Below are 19,949 nucleotides of genomic sequence, written 5' to 3' on the forward strand. Positions count from 1 at the left end.
AACAATCCGCTCAGCGCGCGCACCCACAAGCAAGGAAAAAGAGTAGCACACATAAGCCTCATTCTCATTCTCATCATTATTCTCTCATTCTCATTTTCCTTTTGAAATGGATCATCCAATATCAAACGGGTAATATTCCCCCACAGACACAGAGTCACTTCATACACACATAGTATAGTAGTTGGGCAACGAAGATGATATCAATTCCTCAAATAATCAAGCTGGTAAGGTATTGTTTTTTTTTAGAAAAAATCTACTCAACGTTGCTCTCGAAGTTCTCGCCCTCAACGAGATCGGGGATATCATCCTCCTCATCGTTCTTGCCGTCAGCGCCGGCCTGGTTCTTCTGCATGTTCTGGTAGCTCTCGGCGAGCTTGCGGAGGGAAGCAAGGCTGTCGGGGCCAAGCTGGTTGAGGATACCGGGGACGAGCTCGGTGAGTTCCTTCTCCTCGCCGTTGCCGTAGAGGGCGAAGGTGTTGGAGGGGACGGAGGCGTGGACTATACACAACGGATGATTATTTTAGTACATTGCTTTTGTTTTGTTGTATGTTGGGTAGAAAGAGTTGTGGGGAGGTATATACCCTTAGGAGCACCAAAGTGGATGACGTTTCCGTCCTCCTTGAACATGTTAACCTCCTCGATGGCCTGGATGGGCTGGACGTTCATCTTCTTCAGGGTAGCCTGGAGCTTCTTGTCGTCGGCACCGGAGGACTTGTGGACCTTCTTGACCTTGCGGCGGGGAGTACCCTTGCCTCTATTTGGGAGATTAGTTTCGATCCGTAGATTCTGATTCCGCGGTTGGGGAAGGAGGTTGTGTCTCGTTGGGAGGCGAATGTGTCATTATACGTACCCTGTCAGATTGAGAAAGACATGTTAGCTTTAGCTGTTCCTCATGACTTCGTATAGGAAACAACAATAACACGCGACCAAATCAATAAACCAAGCATTCAAACAACATCCTGAGCTTCCGAGCGAATCCTTTTCTATTCTTCCTCTTCCGTTCCTTGTAGAATCGAATCGGATCCCATAATCCCACCACATAGCTCTCTCTCGCTCACCCCCACCAATAACCTCTCCCATTGGATATTGATTATAAATCGGATGCGAATGAAGCGATAGCAAAAACAGACGACAAATCAAACAGTAAATAAAGTGGAAAAAGAGAAAAAATTATACATACCAATCCGCACGCTCTGCTGCATTCTAGCCAACTTTGCCTGATCCATTTTGACGGGAGTATTGAAGCTTAAGTGCTTTCAACCTGTGTAAAAAAAATCCCAAAGGCGTCAGATAACTGTCTTCCTGAATTTTGAGTGTATAGTGTGTGGTCTGTGGAGATTGGGCTGTGTCATTCTCGCGTAAAGAGGAGGGAGCGGGTGCGTTGAGCGTCGAATTCGCGCGACCGGATCGAATTGGAATTGGGACGAATAAATTCGGGACAGAGTTTCGCGGATGACTCGTCGTTTGGTGGGGAGAAGCGACAGACCAGAGTATTTCGAAATGTCCAAGGGGAAAACGGGGGTTCTCGAGGTAGGAATAAGGGGGTATAATACGTACCTAAAGGAGATGATGGGGGAGAGATTTGGTGCTGGAGAGAGGAAGAGGAGGGAGGTGAAGTGGGAGGATGAAGATGAGGATAGTAAGTTCGATGATGCGCTTCGGACGGGTTTGTGTGGGGAGCAGAGCATGCAAAGCCGACTTTGCGTTCTAAGTACTTCTACGACGTTGATATTACTTTCCTACGCAGTATGGCTCGCTAGTAAAAAGATTATTTATTGTTTCTTATGATATGGATAGATTATGTGCTTTTGGCTATGGGGATTACAATTTTCGTTGGAAAGCGCTGCGTGGACATGCTTGGGTGAAGTTGGTTGTGGGCGAAACGAGGAATCTGGACAGGGAGGCTCCTCGGCTAAACCCTAACGATCGCTGCCGCTGCTGACTTTCTAGACTGTTGTCGATGGAGGGAGATCAGCCACTTTTAGATGTCATAGAGATATAGTGGGTTTGTTTGGGATGTTAAATTGGAAAATTCTTTTCTATCGGGGTAAGTAGGTCCCCTTTACTTGCGAGGTTGTTTGGCACCTTGGGACAGTTGGTGTGCCGCCAATGAATCTGGCCGGGATTGACGCTCACCACCCTCTTTCCGGCATCTCATACCTAATCCGGTAATCTGCGAGTTTACCCGTCGTCACCCCCGCGATCCGGACCCTGAAGCAGCGTCGGGTATTATTTCATCTCATTCATTCATAGGTATCAAGGGATTATATTAAGTATAAATTATCTGTAATGTTTCCAAGACATGGTCACACATATCCTGAGATCATCCACCGGTATTAAAGACCCAAAGGCTACGATTTCTCCGCAATCTGCTGCTCAGTCCACTGCCACAGTCGCCGCGCCATATCGGCATCCTTCGCGTACCGGTTGCCTGCAGCATGTACCCCAATGGGAACATAATAAGCCCCGTTGGCCAACAGTTCTCTTCTCGCCCCTGCCGCCCAGAGCTGGTTGAGTGCGCCGCTCCGGATGCTCCGACTAAACGCAAGGATGGCGCCGATACTGTATTTGGCTATGACACCCGTCTTGATCGAATGGTCCCATAGGTCGCTCACGACAGAGCCGGGGTGTACCGAGACAGAGAGAATCTCCGGATGGCGACGAGCCAGCTCCGACGCAAAGAGAATATTCGCTGCCTTCGAGGAACTGTACCGGGTCAATGTATGGTCGGCTAATAAAGCCGCTGTAGAGGTCATGACATCGAATGGAGGCGCAGCGACGTTCGCGGCAGAGGACAATGTTACTACTCGGACATCCCTGGAAAGATCAACTGTTCGTTGCAGCGTGGGCAGTAGAAGCTGTGTAAGGAGGAAATGTCCGATATGATTTGTACCGAATTGGATCTCGAATCCATCCTCTGTCAAGGCGGGAGGGCAGTTCATTATTCCCGCGTTGAGAATCAAGAGGTCCAGGCGATCGCATTCTGACGTGAACTGCTCTGCAGCGGCACGGATTGACTTGAACGAGGACAGGTCAAGGGATATGTGTCTAATATCGGCGGATGAAACCTGCTCCCGGATTGAAGCAATGGCGTCTTCGGCTTTGGTCGCATTCCGCGCAGCGAGGTAGATGCGAGACGGGCGGTGACGGGCAAGTTGGAGGATGGTTTCCTTCCCTAGACCAGCATTGCCTACGAAACAAGTAGAGACGTTAGCGCATTTAGCAGATAGCCCAAGATAGATAGAAAAAATACCTCCAGTGACGAAGACAACTTTCCCTGACAAGTCATTGATATCGCGCTCCGGATTGAAGGAGTACCCCAGCAGTCCACAGGTGAGTTCGCTCACCGTCGGACCAAAGCTGCAGTAGGACTCCACAGGGCGGAGGAGCACATTCGAGAGAAAACTGACGATAGATGCCATTTATTCTGAATAGCAATAAGTGCTATCACGCCCAGGTAGACTGTAGAGGCGCGGAACCACAAAAGTCACAGTGGGGAGAGGATAGGAAGACCAGTCTCCAAGGGGGCACGGGCGCCGCCCTCGGTGCCGGAGAACATTTCGTTGAATGGAAACTCCGTCCATTGTGACATCTCACGTGGTGCATGTAGTGGGTAGGACGAGAAATGGTCTTGTAAACAGCCGATGGGGATACATAGTCTAAACCGGACAGGGAAGAAATCCAAAGGCAGATGAGAATTTGGAGATTGAAGTTAGATGGGAAGGCTGAGAGTTTGAGTCTTACGTTAGTGGCAGGGCAGTGCTTCAGCTGACGGGCGGAGGAACGTAGTAGTCTAATTTAGTATCCATCACATTTCCTCATCAATTTCCCCTCGTCAGCCATTGTTGTCCAATTCAGGGGCATATCTGTTCAATAAGCGAAGTGACACAGAAAGAACACCTTCACAAATCAACGATTCAAAATGCGATTCCTTTGTCTTCACGGTGCAGGTACCAACGCAGAAGTAAGCAAGCATCTTCCCAGCTGGCGGGCTCTCTCTCTTATCTCCGCTTCCCCGCCATTCAAATCTAACCGTTGAAATGATAAAATAATCAGATCTTCGAGATCCAATCCGGTAATTGAACGACAGTCCAGTCCACCAGAGCATTGAATCGTCAATCTAACTTGCATCGCGATCAGGTGGAATCACCTACGATCTCGCAAAATATGGCCACACATTCAAATACTACGATGGCTGCATGGAAGCCGAAGTTGAGCCTCGTACATCATCCCCCACCCTCCCACACCCAAAGGTTCGGAGTATATTTGGAAACATGTGATGGCTAACACATTGAACAGAGCTGAAAGGCCTGTTTACCGGCCCTTTCTACAACCACTATCCTCGTGACCGGGCGCCGGGCGAATATCTCGCCCCCGCAATGAACCACGTCTACGATATCATCGAACGTGAGGGGCCCTTCGATGCCGTCATGGGGTTTTCGCAGGGTGCTGCGCTGGCATGCGCCATGATTGCACATCATGCAAAGACGCACCAGGAGCCTCTGTTCAAGGTCGCCGTGTTTATCTGCGGTGCTGCGCCCTTTGACAGCACTGGAAATGAGGTCATCCCTGAGCCTTCAGCTGGGGGCGAGTATCCGATTAAGATCCCCACAACGAATATCGTGGGAAAGCAGGATGAGCTGTATCCCTCTAGTATGCATTTGTCCAGGCTGTGTGAGCCGAGTAAGATGGAGTTCTATGATCATGGGTCGAAGCATATGGTGCCGTTCGACGTGAAGAACACTGAGGCCATGGTTGCTGCTATTGAGGCTTCGGTGCAGAAGGCTTTGAAGGGAGTATAGATGCGGGTCGAATATTCGAGTACGAGCGATGAATAGATGGTTACTAGATTTCGTCATTTCGTGCATCTTGATCTATTATGTATTCAAGCAAATAGTATGTTCAATCCTGCTTTATCGGCGCATCCCGCTTCTTCCCCGAGATGATCCCCAACAGCATCACCGCAATTCTCCATACGACGACGCCTAGGAAAACGGCGTATGTGACTCTGGCACCTATAGATGGTGCAGCAGGCACGGAGCTGTTGTCGCCAAGTCATAATCCGGCGGCTGACTGACCCTCCTCCGGGGGAATAACCTTGTGCAGGAACCTCGTCAAATCTTCGACCTCATCGGGATCGGCAGAGTGGCCGAGATCACTACCCACAGATAAGTAAGCCATTTCAACAATTTGACTAGAATGAGTAGGACACTCACGAGTATGAACGGAACTCGACATCCTCGACACCCAACTCCTGAACCATCTTCGCCGACTGCTTACCGAACTCAAACTTCACCACCTCGTCCTCCTCGCCGTGTGCGATGAAAAAGGGCGTCTGCTTGTTCGGCCAGTCCCCGGGAATAAAGTTCTTGATCCGGTCATGGAGCAACAAGTAGCAAGAAAGACCAAAGACACCACCCAACTTCTCCGTGCTCGTGAGACCCGTAAACAAGGACATGGCTCCACCTTGCGAAAAGCCTCCGACGACAATCCGGGAGGGCTTGATACCTTGATCGATCTGCTCCTTGATGAGCGTGTTGAAGTAATCGCGGGAACGGAGGACGCCCGGCTCGTCTTGGTGGCGGATGGCTTCTTCGAAATCCAGCTGTACAACCGTTAGCCCCCGTTCACCCTGGGATATAGATCTGGCTGCACCACTCACATCACGACCCAGCTTGGTAATGTCGTACCATCCCGGCATGGACATTCCGAAGTTCTATTACCCGTCAACTTAGTCCAGTCTGCTCAGGGTTCCGGCGATTATGGTCATCGCATACCACTGTGATAGGGATCATAGGTGCATTCGGGAAGATGAAGGCCACTTCGTCGAACATGCCGCGGCGGCGCCAGTTCTGGGCGAGAGCCATCCTATTTCGATTCGGTTATTTCAGGTCTCAGTTTAGAAGGAATAGCCATCGTCCATAGGGTATGGGGGTCTCGTACCATCCAGCACCACTGTTTACAGGATAACGTTAGCCTGTCGTGAATGATTTAAATAGCGGTATGCTAGGGACCAACCTGTCGCCCAAGCCGTGGGCCATGATCACCGTCGCGGTGTGCTTCTTCAGCGCCGGGACGATAAAAGGGGCGCGGGTAGCCATTTTGTTGATATTTCCCTTGGATAGACGAGAATCCGCAAGCAAAGGATAGTGTTTGAAATATGGAAACAGTGGAAGAGAGCCATGGATTATGCCGAGCGGACGGCCTTTCCCCGCGATTCTGCCGAGGATGTTGGGATACCGCCTTCGGAGATTGGCTCCTTATCAATGATGGGAATTGTTCAGTAATTATCGAAACACTTCACTGACTACTATTTACTATGGAATAAGATTGTCTTTGACAATACACAATATTACCGCTATATAGGCATCTATATATTTTAGTACCATTTTGTAATGGATGGATGCTGACATGGAAAACTACTAGTACTATTACTGTCTACTAGTACATTTTCCGATAGCAGGAAAATATATAAACTACTACTGCAAAGAATTTGGAAACAGCATCATGATCATCATAACTTCGTACTTATCATGCTACCCTCTAAATGAAATAATCTGTATAAAGCTAGTACTCATTGGATAGATATCATTAAACGGTTCACAACCCTACAATAGTTGATTGTAATTACGCGGTTAGAGCGAGGTCTTGGTGGTTCGAAAGTATGACTATCTGAAAGTAACAGTTGACAACATCAAAGTAACTAATCACTACTGTTTCCCCCGAGTTATATAACCATACAGTAGTAATCAACAAACAAGATTGATTAAATACAAAAATTTATGAAACATGCGGGTCTATGATATTCTGACATATAACCCTCTCTACGCACCCCTTCGGGCCCCCTATGTAGTAAGCCGAAGGGTTGAGTTGTGAAAAATTGTAGTATAGTATCCAACAGTGAATGATAGTGCCTTAGAAATCCTTAGTACCACACTATCTATTGGCATCAAGAAAGCTCAATAATGTCCTATCAAGAACCCCAAATCAATTAGAAACGAAGAATTGTCCATCGCTCAGTCATGTAAATACTACTTAGTGAGCAAGTTGGCTAAGCATGGCATTAACTTTAGAGCGACTCGGTATCAAGGGAGGAATATCCCGTGGATCAGTAAGCAGAGAAGTGCTGTGTTTATATAAAGTCACCTGTAGTACCACGCTGCGTATGAAATATGAATCTCCACCCCATTGTTAATGTGGCCCGGAAGCGGGTTGTTCTCCTAGAAGAGAAGCAAGATATAGCAAAGAAATCTATTAGAGAGCTCGGATCGTGATCCATGTTTGTTGCAAAGCATCAAGTTTCCAGTTACTAGAGATATTGACAATTGGGACGAGCATGATTAGACGCAGGGTCAACAACAATACGATACATTGTCTAACCACATTTTCTGAGTAATGTTCTACGAAAAATTTGAATAATTGAGTAGTTTGATTATTGCTTCTCGCTATTTACAATGGGTATTTCATAATTCATAAAACACATGCTGCACTCCTTCCTCACTCGACAAGATGAGATTGAAATGCCAAGAATGTAAATCCAGGGTCCGGTTTCAAGAGCAGTAGTGATCACGGTATATGGCTGCAAGATTTTGTACATGAATGGAATAAGCTTGAGCACGTGGAAATATGCGGCGCCACAAGATGTAATCGAAGGCATGGGAATTGTCGGTAGGGACATATCAGACGCCCGAATAGACAATGTTATTCTCGTAGACCCTAAGCCCTAGAAGTATGAGAGAGCAGGTGCGAGCAAACCATCTCCTGGGTGTACCAAGTTGCACAACGCAGCATTGAAGACGGTTGTGATAACTGGCATAACCCTACCTCTCACAGCAGAGCCATTCCACCAACAACTGCAGCGCCCAGCATACCCCACGTAGCAGTCTCCAAAGCGACAGCGCCGCCAGTGGAGGTAGCAGTGGTTGAGCTGCTAGAGGAGGTGCTAGAGGACGAGCTGCTCTGCGCTTCTCCCTCGGCAGTGGATTCATTGGCGTTGCGCTGTGCGGCAGCTCCAGTAAAAGCGACGGCTGTCACACCGGTATTATTCGAGCAGGACGACGGTTCTTCGTAATCGACGGTCGAGGAGAACTGGATGTCGGCGCACTGGGCGATGTTAGCGTGGACTCATGCTTAATAATTCGACATGGCAACATACAGCGTAGAGGCCTCCGGTGGGATCACCATTGCTCTGGACCTGCACAGTTGCGTTCATGCCATCGGTGATGTTGGTACCGAGGATAGATTCATCGAAAATCACATGTGGAAGGCAAAAAGCACCCAATCCCTGGATCTCAAAGGTCTGATGAAGGGTAATGTTGTAGTTGGTTCCGGGATCGGAACCCAGCGCCAGGAGGACCTCGACAGCAGTCTGGGAGTGACCCATGGACAATGCTACAGGGAAAGAACCGGCGGAAATAGAGACCTGCGTACGGTTGCTGGACTGGGCAGCTCCGCCGCAGGGGAATTGGGTCATCTGGTCTTCCGATCCATCACGGCTGGTAGGGTATTTGAGCTGGAAGTGGGCGGCGACCAGGGGCGTAAGAGACGCGAGGTAGAGGATAGGGAGCTTCATTATGGTCGAGGCTGAAGGGATTGGGGCGGTTTGAAGAGAAAAAGTGCCGTGGGATACGTGTTAGACAGGGATCCTCGATGGTTATATACTCATGCAAGACGTGCTTATGAGCGGGTAAGAGCTAGTTATACGGAGTTCTCGACGGCAGGGCCCGGGATTACAGCGGCTAAGCGAGGTAAATTACAGGGAGAGCGAGCATTGATCAAGCAGAAGGGGTCCAAGCCAATGGACCTTGATACTAGTACTCGACACTAACATGCATCTTTCCGAGGCGGTGGCGGTTGTGGTTGGATGTGAAGCTGGATTGCAAGAGACCCTGCAGACTCGCAGAGGGAGTCCGGATAGCACTAGGGCTGATCGGGTTAGGAAATGTGCTCATTTCTTCTCAAAGACTGGCAAATCCGGTGAAGTTCCCCGGTTCCAATGGCGACCATGTGGGGGAGGGTTGCCAAGCCTGTCTGTCCATTGTGCTTGAGCATGTTTTACAGTCTTATAGTACGGAGTATACTCGGATGGAAGCCATGGAAGAGGAGCTTGTTCATACGATGTTTACTTACTAGTATCTTGTTTCTGTGTCAGTTTAATAACTCTTCAGTCGCCAAGGAACGGCATAGTTCACCCCATCCACTTTTAGGCAAATCCCAGTTCATCCACTGAGTCACATCTAGATAAGTCATCTGTCCAACAACCACTTTGCGGACTTTCGGCCGTGCCGACTATCTAGAGAGGCATGACATGTTTCAAGATCCTGGATAATGTGACGATTCTGAAGAGGAAAAATACCGGTGCACTTGCTATGAGTGACATTGAGTTCCCACATTAATACTAGACACTCCCCAAGCTCCTGGTGATACAATGAGAACTGGAAGGGGAGCCATCAGCAGCTTCCCAAGTAGAGAAAAGTGAGACAAAGGAACAGAAGGGTAGTATCAATTCCGGAAGTCACCTGCTGTCTGGCGATGCGGTCCAGAACCAACTGATGGCAAGAAGCGCCCGCCTCTCAGTGCGACTACGCCCCGGAGAACATAGAGTTGTCTGCGCTACCTTTACATGCCACTTCCACACCAACATGTCAAATAGCCTTACAGAAACTTAAACATCACCAAATCACCAACGATCATTCGGTATGGCTCTTGTCGATTTCATGAAGAGGGCCTACTATGCGGCAGTTGGCCCGCCGACCACGGTGAAGAAGAGGGATGACGCCATCAGAATAGGACTGCTTGGAGCATCCAAAATCGCGTAAGTTGATGAAACGCTGACATGCAGGCCTCCTGATTCATGTCTGCTCTAGCCCCCTGGCCGTGATTACCCCCGCCAAGTCACACTCAGAAGTCATCGTTGCAGCGGTCGCTGCTCGAGATCGCAAGCGCGCCCGTCAGTACGCCAAGAAGCACAACATTCCGATCGTCCATAGTACTTATCAAGGTGAGAATTTCCACGAGTAGCTGGACCCCAACAGAGCATGGTTGAGCTTAAATGTACGTGCCAGATATTCTCGATGACCCATCCATCGACGCGGTCTATATTGCTCTGCCGAACTCTCTACACTATGAGTGGGCCCTGCGTTCGGTTCAAGCCGGAAAGCATGTCCTTCTGGAGAAGCCATCCTGTTCGAATGCTGAAGAGGCACGGAGACTGTTCGAGCACCCATTGGTGACTGCCCCAGATGCCCCAGTTCTCCTGGAGGCTTTCCACTATCAGTTTCACCCTGCCTGGCAGACTTTTCTCTCCTTAGTTCATCACCTTCCCTGGGGCGGGACTGTGGAACATGTCTATTCCCAGCAGTTTCTTCCCAACGGGTATCTGGACGTGGATGACATCCGCTTTCAATATGCGTTATCAGGCGGCTGTCTCATGGACCTAGCAACATATCCCCTCTCCTGCGTGCGGCAGGTCTTGGGTAGAAGGGAGCATCTCAATGTCGTTGAAGCGCGGCATCGCCCCTTGCCTGTTGCAGCAGATGGATCTGAAGTGGAGCCCCAAATTGACGTGGAAATTAAAGCTACCTACATCACAGACAGTGAAAAGACTGCAAAAATCAGGGGGGATCTGTTATACGGAGGAGGGTTTTCGTTTCTTCCGGCGTCATGGTCTCATTCTCTGCCACGGTTCAAATGGCCCATGACTGAAGCCCTTTCCGGAGAGATACTGGTTGATGGACAGGATGATGGACAGGACGATGGATCAAGCCACTTTGTCCAACGGAAAGTGACGCTGTGGAACCACCTCCTTCCGACTATCTATCACCGGATCGATATCTGCGACAGGCATTTTCTCCGCCGAGGGGAAGAGCTTGTGAAGACGTGGGATGAAGTCCAGTATATCAAAGCATACAACTGGCCGGAGGGCGATGTGCGTTCCCAGACATATCAGGAATGGTGGACGACCTGGCGCTGCCAGCTAGAGGAGTTTGTGAATCGGATCAAGGGTCGGGCAGGATCCGGGGTGTGGATCGACGGTGAGGAGAGCATTGCGCAGATGGAGGCGATCGACGAGACGTACGTTCAGGCGGGATTAAGCCCGCGACCGACCAGTGCCTTTAAAATTGAATCTGAATGATGGCTTTCGTAGTGTAACCCAAGGGGGGCTTGAAGGTGACCAATGGTTTAGTGACTAGTATTCCTACAGAGTGTCGATACACAGTAAGTAGTCAGTATCTTTACAGACGGATTTCGAACATGAATAGCATCAACGTTATGAAACTTGAAGACACCGCGGCGTATCAATTGCCATTCCCGGTTAGTGACATGGAGACCCTGCCCGCGCCGTCGGTGTAGTACCGGCTCCGCACCAATAGGAGTGGGACAACCTACAGCCGATCACGCCACGTCTGGACTTCGACCGCGTTAAGGCCAATAGTACACTGTAAGTAACCTGCAGAGCAGACAAGGATGTATCCTGTAGAACCTTTCGACCAAAACTATATTCCATTATGCCGACACAGCCCCAAACATTCCCGACAGCATTCTTTCTATGTACTGAAGTCTAGGCTAATCACACACCCTCGACAGTAATGGTATCACCAATGAAGGGCAAGAAAGAGAGAGAGATAGAGAGCAGGGATCCAAAAAAGCAATCAGCGGAATGTGGTATCTGACAAAAGAATAGAAAAGCCAACAGTGTACGTGTCACACGCTCGCTATCCCAGAAATGTTGAATCAATGAATGTAATGCAATGCAATGCAACAACGCCAGTCCCAGCCAGAAAGCACCGAACACCCGAACCGATAACATCGCGCAATAGAAAAATGAAGTCGTTATATCTAGAAACCCAAAAATGGATATCCAATTTCGTAGGAATGGATGGGTTGGAATTAGTGTTCATGCTCGTTCCACTGGATGAATCGTCCCACGGCAAGCTCGCCCAGGAAGGCACCGGCTAGGACGGAGCAGAAGTATCCGATGTTCATGGTCATGACGGCCAACATCCTGTGATTGAGTCGTATTAGTGCGATTGTTCGATGTATATTTGGGTAGGATTGAATAGGGGAAAACCATACAGTAGGTAAGAAACACCCGTGATGACGAGAAAGAGCAGCGCGCGAGGAAGATCCGTACTGAAGCGCCAAGGGAGTGGTTCGCGGGCTGCTTTGTGGATGACTTTGACTTTCTCCTCGACACCTTGGGCGGTGATGAGACTGGCTTCTTTGGACTCGGGATCAGAGTCGATGCGACCCGCTTCGGTGCTTTTCCCTGCGACGGCGATGTAGCGACGATTGACGTGGGCGTCGAGCCAGCGGCGTTCCATGAGGGCTTTGAAGGCTGCTAGACAACGGGAGATGATGGCGAGAACGATGAGGAAGATGCAGGTGCCGGCATAGGTGCCGCTGGACGAGGGGGTCCATTGGTTGGAGAAGAGGGGGGTGTTGTGGGCGTTCATGAAGACCATTGACATTGACATGGACATAGAAGAGGAGGAAGAGGTGGACATGGGCATAGACATTGAGGTGGAGGAGGAGCCCATTGACATGTCCATTGTGGACGATGCGGAGGCGGTGGTCGTAGCCATTGACATGCCGGACATGGTAGTGGAGGTGGTCCCCATGTCCATACCGGTCATTGAGCTCATGTCCATTGTTGGCAAGTCGTGATGTAGTGTGGGTGGAGTAAAGTAGGATTAGGGTGGTGTTTGGTATGTTCGTTTCAGGTAGGAGAGGTGAAGTGGTATGTATGTATGCGGAAAAAGAAGATATATAAAGAATTAGAGCACCAGCCCTATCTACGACAAGATATATGACGGGATCGAGAAGAAGAAGTCAAAGCAGAAGAAAACGAGGAATGGAATGTTAATGAACCCATAGAAAAGCGGGCCATGGCTGTCACACCCGGCGATTTTCCGCATCTTTAAAGAGCTTGAAACTTTGAAAGACTCGAAACCCGCAGACCCGCCAAGCAGCGGCGCGATGGCGCTAGAGCACATTTGGGCGGCATTTGAGCACATTTTGGCCGCGGGAGCCAATCAACAAACGAAAAGCTGACGGCCCGTCCGAAAGCGTGGCCGGACCAGCAGGTGGGGATTGAGCAGATTATTACTACTCAAAACACGCTTTCATTCCCTCATTTCCTCTCAATTACCCTCAAAATGACTAGAAATGTTTAATTACAAACCAGGTATTGGCGTTGGCTGCTATCACGGGCCCTCAGTCTCTCGTTCTCGCCTAATTGTCATCTGCTTCTCCCTCGTTCGTTCCCCGCGATATGTACATCATGCCATGTCTTTGTCCCATCATGCCGTGAACTCCCAAATATCCTTCATTTCTAGTATATACTGATCTCTCTTTACCGTTGATACCCTAAATCGGAACACTAAACTATACACCCTGCAAGATGGACATGTCCATGTCTGGCATGGGCCACATGTCCATGGGAGATGGCGTGCCTGGTCTGTTCTATCTGCAGAAGATGTACTGGGCTGTTGTAGGCAGTGCCATCGCTGCAGGAACGGTCATCAATATATTGAATCGTTTCCTCGCCTACCAAAGGTAAGTCTCCATCGTCTATCGAGGTAGCGTTATGCTCATCCTGGCAGGCTGAAAGACTCGTCCTTGACCCCCTCCAAGCCCAAGTCTATCTTCTTCAGCACATATGCCACCTTAACAGCTATCGTGCGTGAAGCAAGCTACGCGACCTTGCCCCCTTTGTCATTCCGCGGCCACTCCTATCACTTTGCACCGCTGGGCCCCGTGGCCATCATTCTGGCCAATCTCATCGTCGTGCTCGTCTTTTGCTTCTACAAGCTGGACACGGCCGACCAGTGGAAATGGGAAGATGTAGGCTACCGCACTGGATTCATTGCCATTTGCCAGCTGCCCTTGATCTTCCTACTGGCAGGCAGACAGAATCTCATCGGCATGCTCGTAGGTATGAGCTACGAACGTCTCAACTGGTTCCATCGGTGGATCGCCCGGACGCTGTGGTTGACCGCTACAATTCACATGTGCTTTTGGTTTCGGGACTGGGGCCGCTACAACTATATCGTCTACGAGCTAAAGAACTACACCCTAGCGACGAGAGGCTTCGCCGCATGGATCATCCTAACCTTTATCGTGATTACGTCCGCCGCACCGATCCGACGGCTTGGCTACGAGTTCTTCGTTCTACAACATCTGGTCACCTTTGTTGGTTTCATCGCTGCCGTGTGGCTCCATGCACCAGCTGAAGTCAAGGTGTGGGTGTGGATTCCAATCGGGTTTCTTGTCTTTGACCGCGTGGCGCGCTACTTGTGGGCAACCTATGCGAACCTATCCATCTTCCATCGTTCGAAGAGCCCGACTCATGCTCTCTGGGCTAACCGGGCGACTTTCACTCCATTGCCAGGCAATGTAACTCGCATAGTAATTGAGGATCCCGGAGTTGGGTGGAAGCCGGGTCAGCATGTCTTTCTCACATGCCATTCCATCGTGCCCCTGCAGAGCCATCCATTCACCATTGCGTCCATTCCAGAAGACAATAAGATGGTGATGTATATACGTGCAGAGAAGGGCGGCACCCGACGCTTTTTCCGATATGCTTCGAAGAATCACCAGGTGCTCGGGGCTAGTGACCCGATGCCTGCGCAGCAGGCACGTACAGTCTTCATCGAGGGACCCTATGGACAAATGCGGCCTCTTAAGCAGTTCGACAGCGTGATTCTACTGGCCGGTGGCATGGGAGCGACATTCACCATGCCCTGTCTGCGGGATATCGTCGCCAAGTGGAAGGCCGAAAGCACAGGGCAGTCGGCAAAGATGCTCAGCCGGCTCGCAGCAACCAAGCGGATCCGCTTCGTCTGGGTGATCAAATCGCGCACGCAGCTGAGCTGGTTCGACCGTCAGTTGCAGGAGGTGCTGAGGGATGTTGAAGAAGTTCAGCTCGCCAATCCGGACGTCATCCGGGAAATCGAGATGAGCATATACATTACTTGTGATGAAAAGTTAGAGCAGCCGGCGCAGAACACGCTCTGCGCCCAGGAACAGTCACTATTCCAGCTGCAGACCTCCCTACCTGCAAACGAGAAATCCCTCGAAGTCGAGAAAGCAGCGACCGATGCTGTAGCCATAGAATCCGTGGAGCAGTCCGGGTGCCAACCAGACGGAAAATGCTGCTGCACCGCTTCCATCAAAGACGAAGATGCCATTGACGCTACGAATTGTACATGCTCGGGGCATGCCGCACCGCAGTCCACGGAAAGCGAATCTGCCACGGACCCAGACACGAAACCCACGCAGAAAACATTACCCAACCTCAACATCCTATCCGGTCGACCCCACGCGCGCACGATCATCCGCAAGGTCCTCGAAAAAGCGGAGGGCGAGAGCGCGGTAGTAGTGTGCGGACCGCGGGGATTGTCAGACGACGTGCGGCGTAGCGTGGTGTATCTGAGCGATGAGCGAGCAGTACACAAGGGGACAGGGGCACAGGGGATATATTTGCATGTTGAGCAGTTTGGGTGGTAGCTGAGCTAAGCGTGTGTATAGATGATGTGTATGTAGATGATATGATACCCTAGATATACTTTACTTTCAATGATGATTTAAATGAAGCGTATGCAATCATTGTTAAATGTACACAAGTAAGATGCATTGCTATCTAACGATCAACAAACAGTCAACACTCAACATTGCTCCTTTCAATAGTAAATAAATGCAAATCCAAAAGTCGGGCACCTAAACGGGCAACAAAAACACCCACACTAGTCCTCCATACGGAGTTAATGAGTCAAGTCAAATCCACATGACGTAATCAGCAACACCAACCACTCCAATTATCCATCTCCGAGCAGAGACCCCTGCCAATATCAGCAGTTAGCAAAACACCACAACCTAACCTACTACTATCAATTCCCAATTTACACCCTACCCGTCCATCAACCCAATCTCAAGAACCAACATCCAAAATGGTCTTCCGCTTCGTACGTCCCATCCCTAATTCCAATTACACACCCGCATCACAACCTACCACCACCACCCCCCAATCCCCCAAAACTAACCAAAAGATAAATTCCAGGCCAAAACCCTCGACCCCATAACCCTCTTCCACTCCCCGCAACTCTCATCCAGCAAAACCGCCCTTTCCATCCTGCAACGCGCATCCACCACAGCAGCAAGCACATCGTCGACACCACGCGGAGAATTCCAGCTCGAAGTGAGCACCGCCCCGCCGACGAGCGACCAGTTGCGGAATATTCTGGATTATGTGTCGGGGAGTAATGTCGGAGCGGGATCTGGGATTGGCAAAGCGTATAAGGTGGAGGAGGTGGTGAGGGGGGCCAGGGATGCGGAGGATGCGATTAAGAGGTTTAAGGCGGATCCGGAGGGAAGTTTTGTTCGTCCGATTGTAAGTTCTTCTATTCTATTTCATTTGTTCTGGGAGAGAAGGGTTGAAGAGGGTGGGATTGTGCTAACTGGTTTATAGACAGTCGATTGGACGAAAGGACAGGCTGTTATTGGGGATAATGAGTCGGAAATTCTCAAGATGGTGCAGGAGTTGAACTGAGCAGTTTATAGTATACTATATTATATTATACTGTGAAGGGTCTACTGCTGACTGCTGACTGCGATGCATGTATTCTACGATAGCTGTATCATACACAACAACTCCTTTCTCATAACCCTCTCATCCCATCCGGTCATGCCATTCCCATTAAAACCCGTACGCGCTCAAAACAAATTCTCGAGATCCAGCTCGTGCCCGAATAGAACTCCGTGATTCATACAGTCTAAAACATCGTTCCGAATGATCCGTCCGTCGCAATTGGTTTGCGCGGTGAGCCGCGGCCCAGCCCGTCCATGGCCGGCTTGCGGTGTCTGCTGATGTCAGTATACCATACATATACAATGAGCTGAGCTGCTGGGACTTACCGGAATGTAAATCCAACAAATAATCCCTTGCTCATCTTATCATCACGCTCCGCCATCTCTTCCAGCGCGCGTTGTTTGTCGTGAACCTCCTTGTACTTGGCCATATCCGCTTCGTTGGTAAAGTCGTCAAAGTAGCCCGCGTCTGTCTCCGAATCCAGCTCGGGCACAAACGGCGCACGTTGCTCACGCAGATGGTTAAAATCCACCTCACTAAAGTAGTCGTGCGCGTGGATCTCCTGAATGTTCTTGAACCGCTTCTCCTTCGAGGCCACCAGCTTGGTGATCAGGTCCCACGTGCGTCGCGACAGGAAGTAGTTCGGGTCCTCGTACACCGGCTTGCGGAGCACCTTTTGCCAGTTCTTCAGGTTCTGCCACGTCTCATCTACCGTCGCGCCCGCAAACGGCGGGTATCCGGCAAGCGCCTCAAACAGCATGCATCCCAAACTCCAATAGTCAACCGTAAAATCATACTGCTCGCCCTTCAGCACTTCTGGTGCCATGTAGTCGGGCGACCCAACAATCGACTTGGCGTAGTTGACCTGGCGCTCTCGCAGCGACCGATATCCCTGGCGACGCTCTGCCACCGTGCGCTGTTCCATGGGACGACCAAAGGGCACCGGCGTGTTGCCAACCTCCTCCAGTTTCACCCGCATAGACTCAATCTTGCCAGGGTTCAGCATACCCGCTGCCAGGCCAAAGTCGGTCAGCTTAACGTGACCACTCGAGTCAATGAGGAAGTTCTCTGGCTTCAGATCGCGGTGAATGTACCCCAACGCATGCAACGCATCGATACAGCTGAACATCTCTGCAATATAGAACCGCGCATGGCGATTGTGCAGGACACCGGTGTTATTCAGCAGCGTGCGGAAGTCGCCTCCTGGGACATACTCCATCGCCAGGTAGATCTGGTCATCATCCTGAAATGCATAGAGCAGCTTGACCAACCAGTCGCTCTTGGCGGCCGTCAAGATGTCGCGCTCGGTGAGAATATGGCGAATCTCGTCCAACTTGAAAAGTAGTTTCTTGCTCATAACCTTGAGCGCGCACACCTCCCGGGTATCCTTCTTCTGCGCCAGATAGACCTGTCCATATCCTCCCTGACCCACCTGGGTCAAGATCTGAAAGTCGTGCTGGCGGAGTCGAGTGCGACGTTTGCGGAGGTGGGCCCGTTCCCGACCCAGATATTTCAGCAGAGCGGGCTCATAGGTCTCCATCGGAGTGGCGGGGGGTTCGGGGTTGGAAGCACGGAACTGCGCATAGCGGTTTTGGCGGTTGTGCACGTAGCTCAATAGATCAAAGTAATGATCGAGAAAGTCTAGATCGTTAGTAACCCACCCTCAGAGAGGTTTTTGCTGTGGTCACCTACAAAGTTGTGTCACATTTACCAATCGCTTGACCCGGGGATTCTGCAGTTTCTCCAACTCTTCCGGAGTCAACCCCCGCATGGGAACCTGACGACGCTGGATGCTCTCCAGATCTCGTTGCTGGTATGGCTCATGGCGGGAGATGGCAGCCGCCGCGGGGTTCGGACCGAGGTCCTTGGTGAGACGAGTGGAGTTGGGGGGAGTATTTTCTTTGTTGGATTTGCGCGTGGGACTGCCCGGTGGCTGACGGATGACACTTTCGGTAAAGTCCTCGCCGGATCGGGGCGGCGCGAACATGGGGTGGTTGTAGTGGTTATAGGTGCCTTTGGTGGGCGAGGTGGGGTTCAGCTTGAGAGCTTTTTCGAACACGTTGGGCAGGTCGATTGCGCCGGGGGGCATGCGGTTTTTGCTGGGACTCCCTTGGGGGGTTTGCACGGGGCTCGTGAATCCATTCTCAGCGGGCGTGGAGGGGCGATCGAGAGCTTCATTTCCGGCACGAGTATGAAGGAGTGGCGGCGGGTTGGGGAGACGAAGGCCCGGGCGATCTGAGGTGTCGATATTGAGAGCCATGTTGGGCTCGGAAATGTGCTGGCGACCGTTCTCAACTGGGTGAGATGAACGAGCTCACACGGGGTGCCTTTGAAACTGAAGTTGAACGCGAGTTCCGACAACGAGGTGAAAGGGTCGGTGGCGGGGAGATTAAAACGGAACGAGGGATAGGAAATTAAAGCACGAGTAGCGAGACTCGGAATCCCAAGCGAATAAAAAAAGAAACACGATGAAAAACAAAGGGCGAATGGAAAAAGCAAAGAAAGGGCGGAGAGAGACCGTGTGGAAAAAGCAACGAGGAAGAAGAGGAGACCAGATGAATGACTTTGTTCGGGCAGGAATGGAGAGAAGCAAGGACGAGGGTGACCCGATGAGAACAAGTCAGTCAGGGGAGAAAGAGGCGGATGCCCGATGGATTGGGAGTGTTTGATGAGGAAGAAGAAGAAGGAGAAGGAGAAAGAGAGAGGAAGTTGAAGTAGGGAGGGGGGAAGGAAGCCAAAGAAGAGTGAATATTCACTTTCTTCCTTTTCTTTGCTTTACTTTCTTTCTTTCTTTCTTTAACTCTTCCACTTTCTCTCTTCTCCAGTTTTAACTTCAGCAAGCAAGCAAGCAAAAAGATGAGCCGCAGCTGAGAGACCAGCCACTTGTGACTTGCAGGCCAACGAGATGCCTCCGATCCATCTCTGCGCCGCCCCTCTCACGGCGACCATCGCAACGTTGCTGGGGTAACTCCCTTGTTCCGATCCCATCTGCTCCCCTCCCAATGCCCTGTCGCGATGCCAGGGCCAGCCGCGAGTCAATCTCGTTCCTGACGCCCTTTCGGCTGATGATTGGGGAACTCGTGAGGCTGAGGGATGGAGTCATGGTTTCCCACCACCAGTCAGATTGTCTCTGCACGTCATATTCCCACTACAATTAGATGAGGGTGAGAAACTAGTGTCCAACCGACTGGGTGAAACTAGATGACTAGCAGGGCTAAATGGTATATCTGGAACCTTGTTGGTGAGATCGCTCCGATCCCATGGGGCACAGATCTAGATGGTAGTAGCCGAGTTGATCATTTACGGAGGGAGGGGAGATGTGGTGAGGGTGATTTGTGATGCTAAATTTTTTCAGTCCCCA

At 50.6% G+C, this 19,949-nt stretch overlaps 10 protein-coding genes across 10 annotated transcripts; 4 read left to right on the forward strand and 6 right to left on the reverse strand.

Annotated features, from left to right (window-relative positions):
* Nucleotides 1-253: 253 nt before the first annotated feature.
* On the reverse strand, nt 254-1,226 carry ASPBRDRAFT_129576 (nascent polypeptide-associated complex subunit family protein; the record flags this gene model as incomplete). The annotated part of the gene is made up of 3 exons (XM_067618152.1): nt 254-498; nt 582-754; nt 1,177-1,226. 3 exons carry the CDS (start codon nt 1,224-1,226, stop codon nt 254-256), a joined length of 468 nt encoding a protein of 155 aa, XP_067477241.1.
* Nucleotides 1,227-2,220: 994 nt separating this feature from the next.
* Nucleotides 2,221-3,709, reverse strand: ASPBRDRAFT_45334 (putative short-chain dehydrogenase/reductase family protein). The gene is made up of 2 exons (XM_067625371.1): nt 3,254-3,709; nt 2,221-3,190 (listed from the first exon to the last, which is right to left on the reverse strand). The coding sequence occupies exons 1-2, from the start codon at nt 3,420-3,422 to the stop codon at nt 2,352-2,354; spliced, it is 1,008 nt and encodes a 335-aa protein (XP_067477242.1). The 5' UTR covers nt 3,423-3,709; the 3' UTR covers nt 2,221-2,351.
* Nucleotides 3,710-3,922: 213 nt separating this feature from the next.
* Nucleotides 3,923-4,802, forward strand: ASPBRDRAFT_130187 (uncharacterized protein; the record flags this gene model as incomplete). Its single annotated transcript, XM_067618209.1, has 4 exons — nt 3,923-3,964; nt 4,057-4,075; nt 4,141-4,221; nt 4,300-4,802. 4 exons carry the CDS (start codon nt 3,923-3,925, stop codon nt 4,800-4,802), a joined length of 645 nt encoding a protein of 214 aa, XP_067477243.1.
* Nucleotides 4,803-5,055: 253 nt separating this feature from the next.
* Nucleotides 5,056-6,101, reverse strand: ASPBRDRAFT_129789 (palmitoyl-(protein) hydrolase; the record flags this gene model as incomplete). The annotated part of the gene is made up of 6 exons (XM_067618167.1): nt 5,056-5,158; nt 5,217-5,605; nt 5,663-5,716; nt 5,778-5,868; nt 5,944-5,955; nt 6,019-6,101. The coding sequence occupies 6 exons, from the start codon at nt 6,099-6,101 to the stop codon at nt 5,056-5,058; spliced, it is 732 nt and encodes a 243-aa protein (XP_067477244.1).
* A 1,355-nt stretch (nt 6,102-7,456) lies between these two features.
* ASPBRDRAFT_45339 (putative GPI anchored protein) lies at nt 7,457-8,718 on the reverse strand. The gene is made up of 2 exons (XM_067625372.1): nt 8,156-8,718; nt 7,457-8,103 (listed from the first exon to the last, which is right to left on the reverse strand). Exons 1-2 carry the CDS (start codon nt 8,570-8,572, stop codon nt 7,828-7,830), a joined length of 693 nt encoding a protein of 230 aa, XP_067477245.1. The 5' UTR covers nt 8,573-8,718; the 3' UTR covers nt 7,457-7,827.
* Nucleotides 8,719-9,698: 980 nt separating this feature from the next.
* Nucleotides 9,699-11,564, forward strand: ASPBRDRAFT_31884 (Gfo/Idh/MocA family protein; the record flags this gene model as incomplete). The annotated part of the gene is made up of 6 exons (XM_067622948.1): nt 9,699-9,814; nt 9,867-10,000; nt 10,065-11,073; nt 11,241-11,313; nt 11,373-11,440; nt 11,480-11,564. 6 exons carry the CDS (start codon nt 9,699-9,701, stop codon nt 11,562-11,564), a joined length of 1,485 nt encoding a protein of 494 aa, XP_067477246.1.
* On the reverse strand, nt 11,563-12,905 carry ASPBRDRAFT_45342 (copper transporter family protein). Its single transcript, XM_067625373.1, has 2 exons — nt 12,076-12,905; nt 11,563-12,004 (listed from the first exon to the last, which is right to left on the reverse strand). The coding sequence occupies exons 1-2, from the start codon at nt 12,648-12,650 to the stop codon at nt 11,890-11,892; spliced, it is 690 nt and encodes a 229-aa protein (XP_067477247.1). The 5' UTR covers nt 12,651-12,905; the 3' UTR covers nt 11,563-11,889.
* A 497-nt stretch (nt 12,906-13,402) lies between these two features.
* Nucleotides 13,403-15,510, forward strand: ASPBRDRAFT_129623 (ferric reductase family protein; the record flags this gene model as incomplete). The annotated part of the gene is made up of 2 exons (XM_067618155.1): nt 13,403-13,557; nt 13,605-15,510. The coding sequence occupies 2 exons, from the start codon at nt 13,403-13,405 to the stop codon at nt 15,508-15,510; spliced, it is 2,061 nt and encodes a 686-aa protein (XP_067477248.1).
* A 440-nt stretch (nt 15,511-15,950) lies between these two features.
* Nucleotides 15,951-16,549, forward strand: ASPBRDRAFT_56749 (uncharacterized protein; the record flags this gene model as incomplete). The annotated part of the gene is made up of 3 exons (XM_067627617.1): nt 15,951-15,965; nt 16,061-16,390; nt 16,469-16,549. The coding sequence occupies 3 exons, from the start codon at nt 15,951-15,953 to the stop codon at nt 16,547-16,549; spliced, it is 426 nt and encodes a 141-aa protein (XP_067477249.1).
* Nucleotides 16,398-19,134, reverse strand: ASPBRDRAFT_648597 (serine/threonine-protein kinase). Its single transcript, XM_067628499.1, has 3 exons — nt 18,281-19,134; nt 16,915-18,229; nt 16,398-16,860 (listed from the first exon to the last, which is right to left on the reverse strand). The coding sequence occupies exons 1-3, from the start codon at nt 18,846-18,848 to the stop codon at nt 16,773-16,775; spliced, it is 1,971 nt and encodes a 656-aa protein (XP_067477250.1). The 5' UTR covers nt 18,849-19,134; the 3' UTR covers nt 16,398-16,772.
* Between the last annotated feature and the right edge of the window lie 815 nt (nt 19,135-19,949).

The sequence above is a fragment of the Aspergillus brasiliensis genome (genome assembly GCF_001889945.1).
Source record: "Aspergillus brasiliensis CBS 101740 unplaced genomic scaffold ASPBRscaffold_9, whole genome shotgun sequence".
Taxonomy (NCBI): Eukaryota; Fungi; Ascomycota; class Eurotiomycetes; order Eurotiales; family Aspergillaceae; genus Aspergillus; species Aspergillus brasiliensis.

Excerpts from the sequence above, each read along its gene's own strand:
- ASPBRDRAFT_45334 (XM_067625371.1), bottom strand. The coding sequence starts at position 3,422 with ATGGCATCTATCGTCAGTTTTCTCTCGAATGTGCTCCTCCGCCCTGTG. Across the intron at positions 3,191-3,253 it reads AGTTGTCTTCGTCACTGGAG|GCAATGCTGGTCTAGGGAAG; the intron begins GTATTTTTTCTA and ends CTTGTTTCGTAG.
- ASPBRDRAFT_45339 (XM_067625372.1), bottom strand. The coding sequence starts at position 8,572 with ATGAAGCTCCCTATCCTCTACCTCGCGTCTCTTACGCCCCTGGTCGCC. Across the intron at positions 8,104-8,155 it reads CCACCGGAGGCCTCTACGCT|TGCGCCGACATCCAGTTCTC; the intron begins GTATGTTGCCAT and ends AACATCGCCCAG.
- ASPBRDRAFT_45342 (XM_067625373.1), bottom strand. The coding sequence starts at position 12,650 with ATGGACATGAGCTCAATGACCGGTATGGACATGGGGACCACCTCCACT. Across the intron at positions 12,005-12,075 it reads ACGGGTGTTTCTTACCTACT|GATGTTGGCCGTCATGACCA; the intron begins GTATGGTTTTCC and ends ACTCAATCACAG.
- ASPBRDRAFT_648597 (XM_067628499.1), bottom strand. The coding sequence starts at position 18,848 with ATGGCTCTCAATATCGACACCTCAGATCGCCCGGGCCTTCGTCTCCCC. Across the intron at positions 18,230-18,280 it reads GGTAAATGTGACACAACTTT|ACTTTCTCGATCATTACTTT; the intron begins GTAGGTGACCAC and ends CTAACGATCTAG. Across the intron at positions 16,861-16,914 it reads TTTGTTGGATTTACATTCCG|ACACCGCAAGCCGGCCATGG; the intron begins GTAAGTCCCAGC and ends TGACATCAGCAG.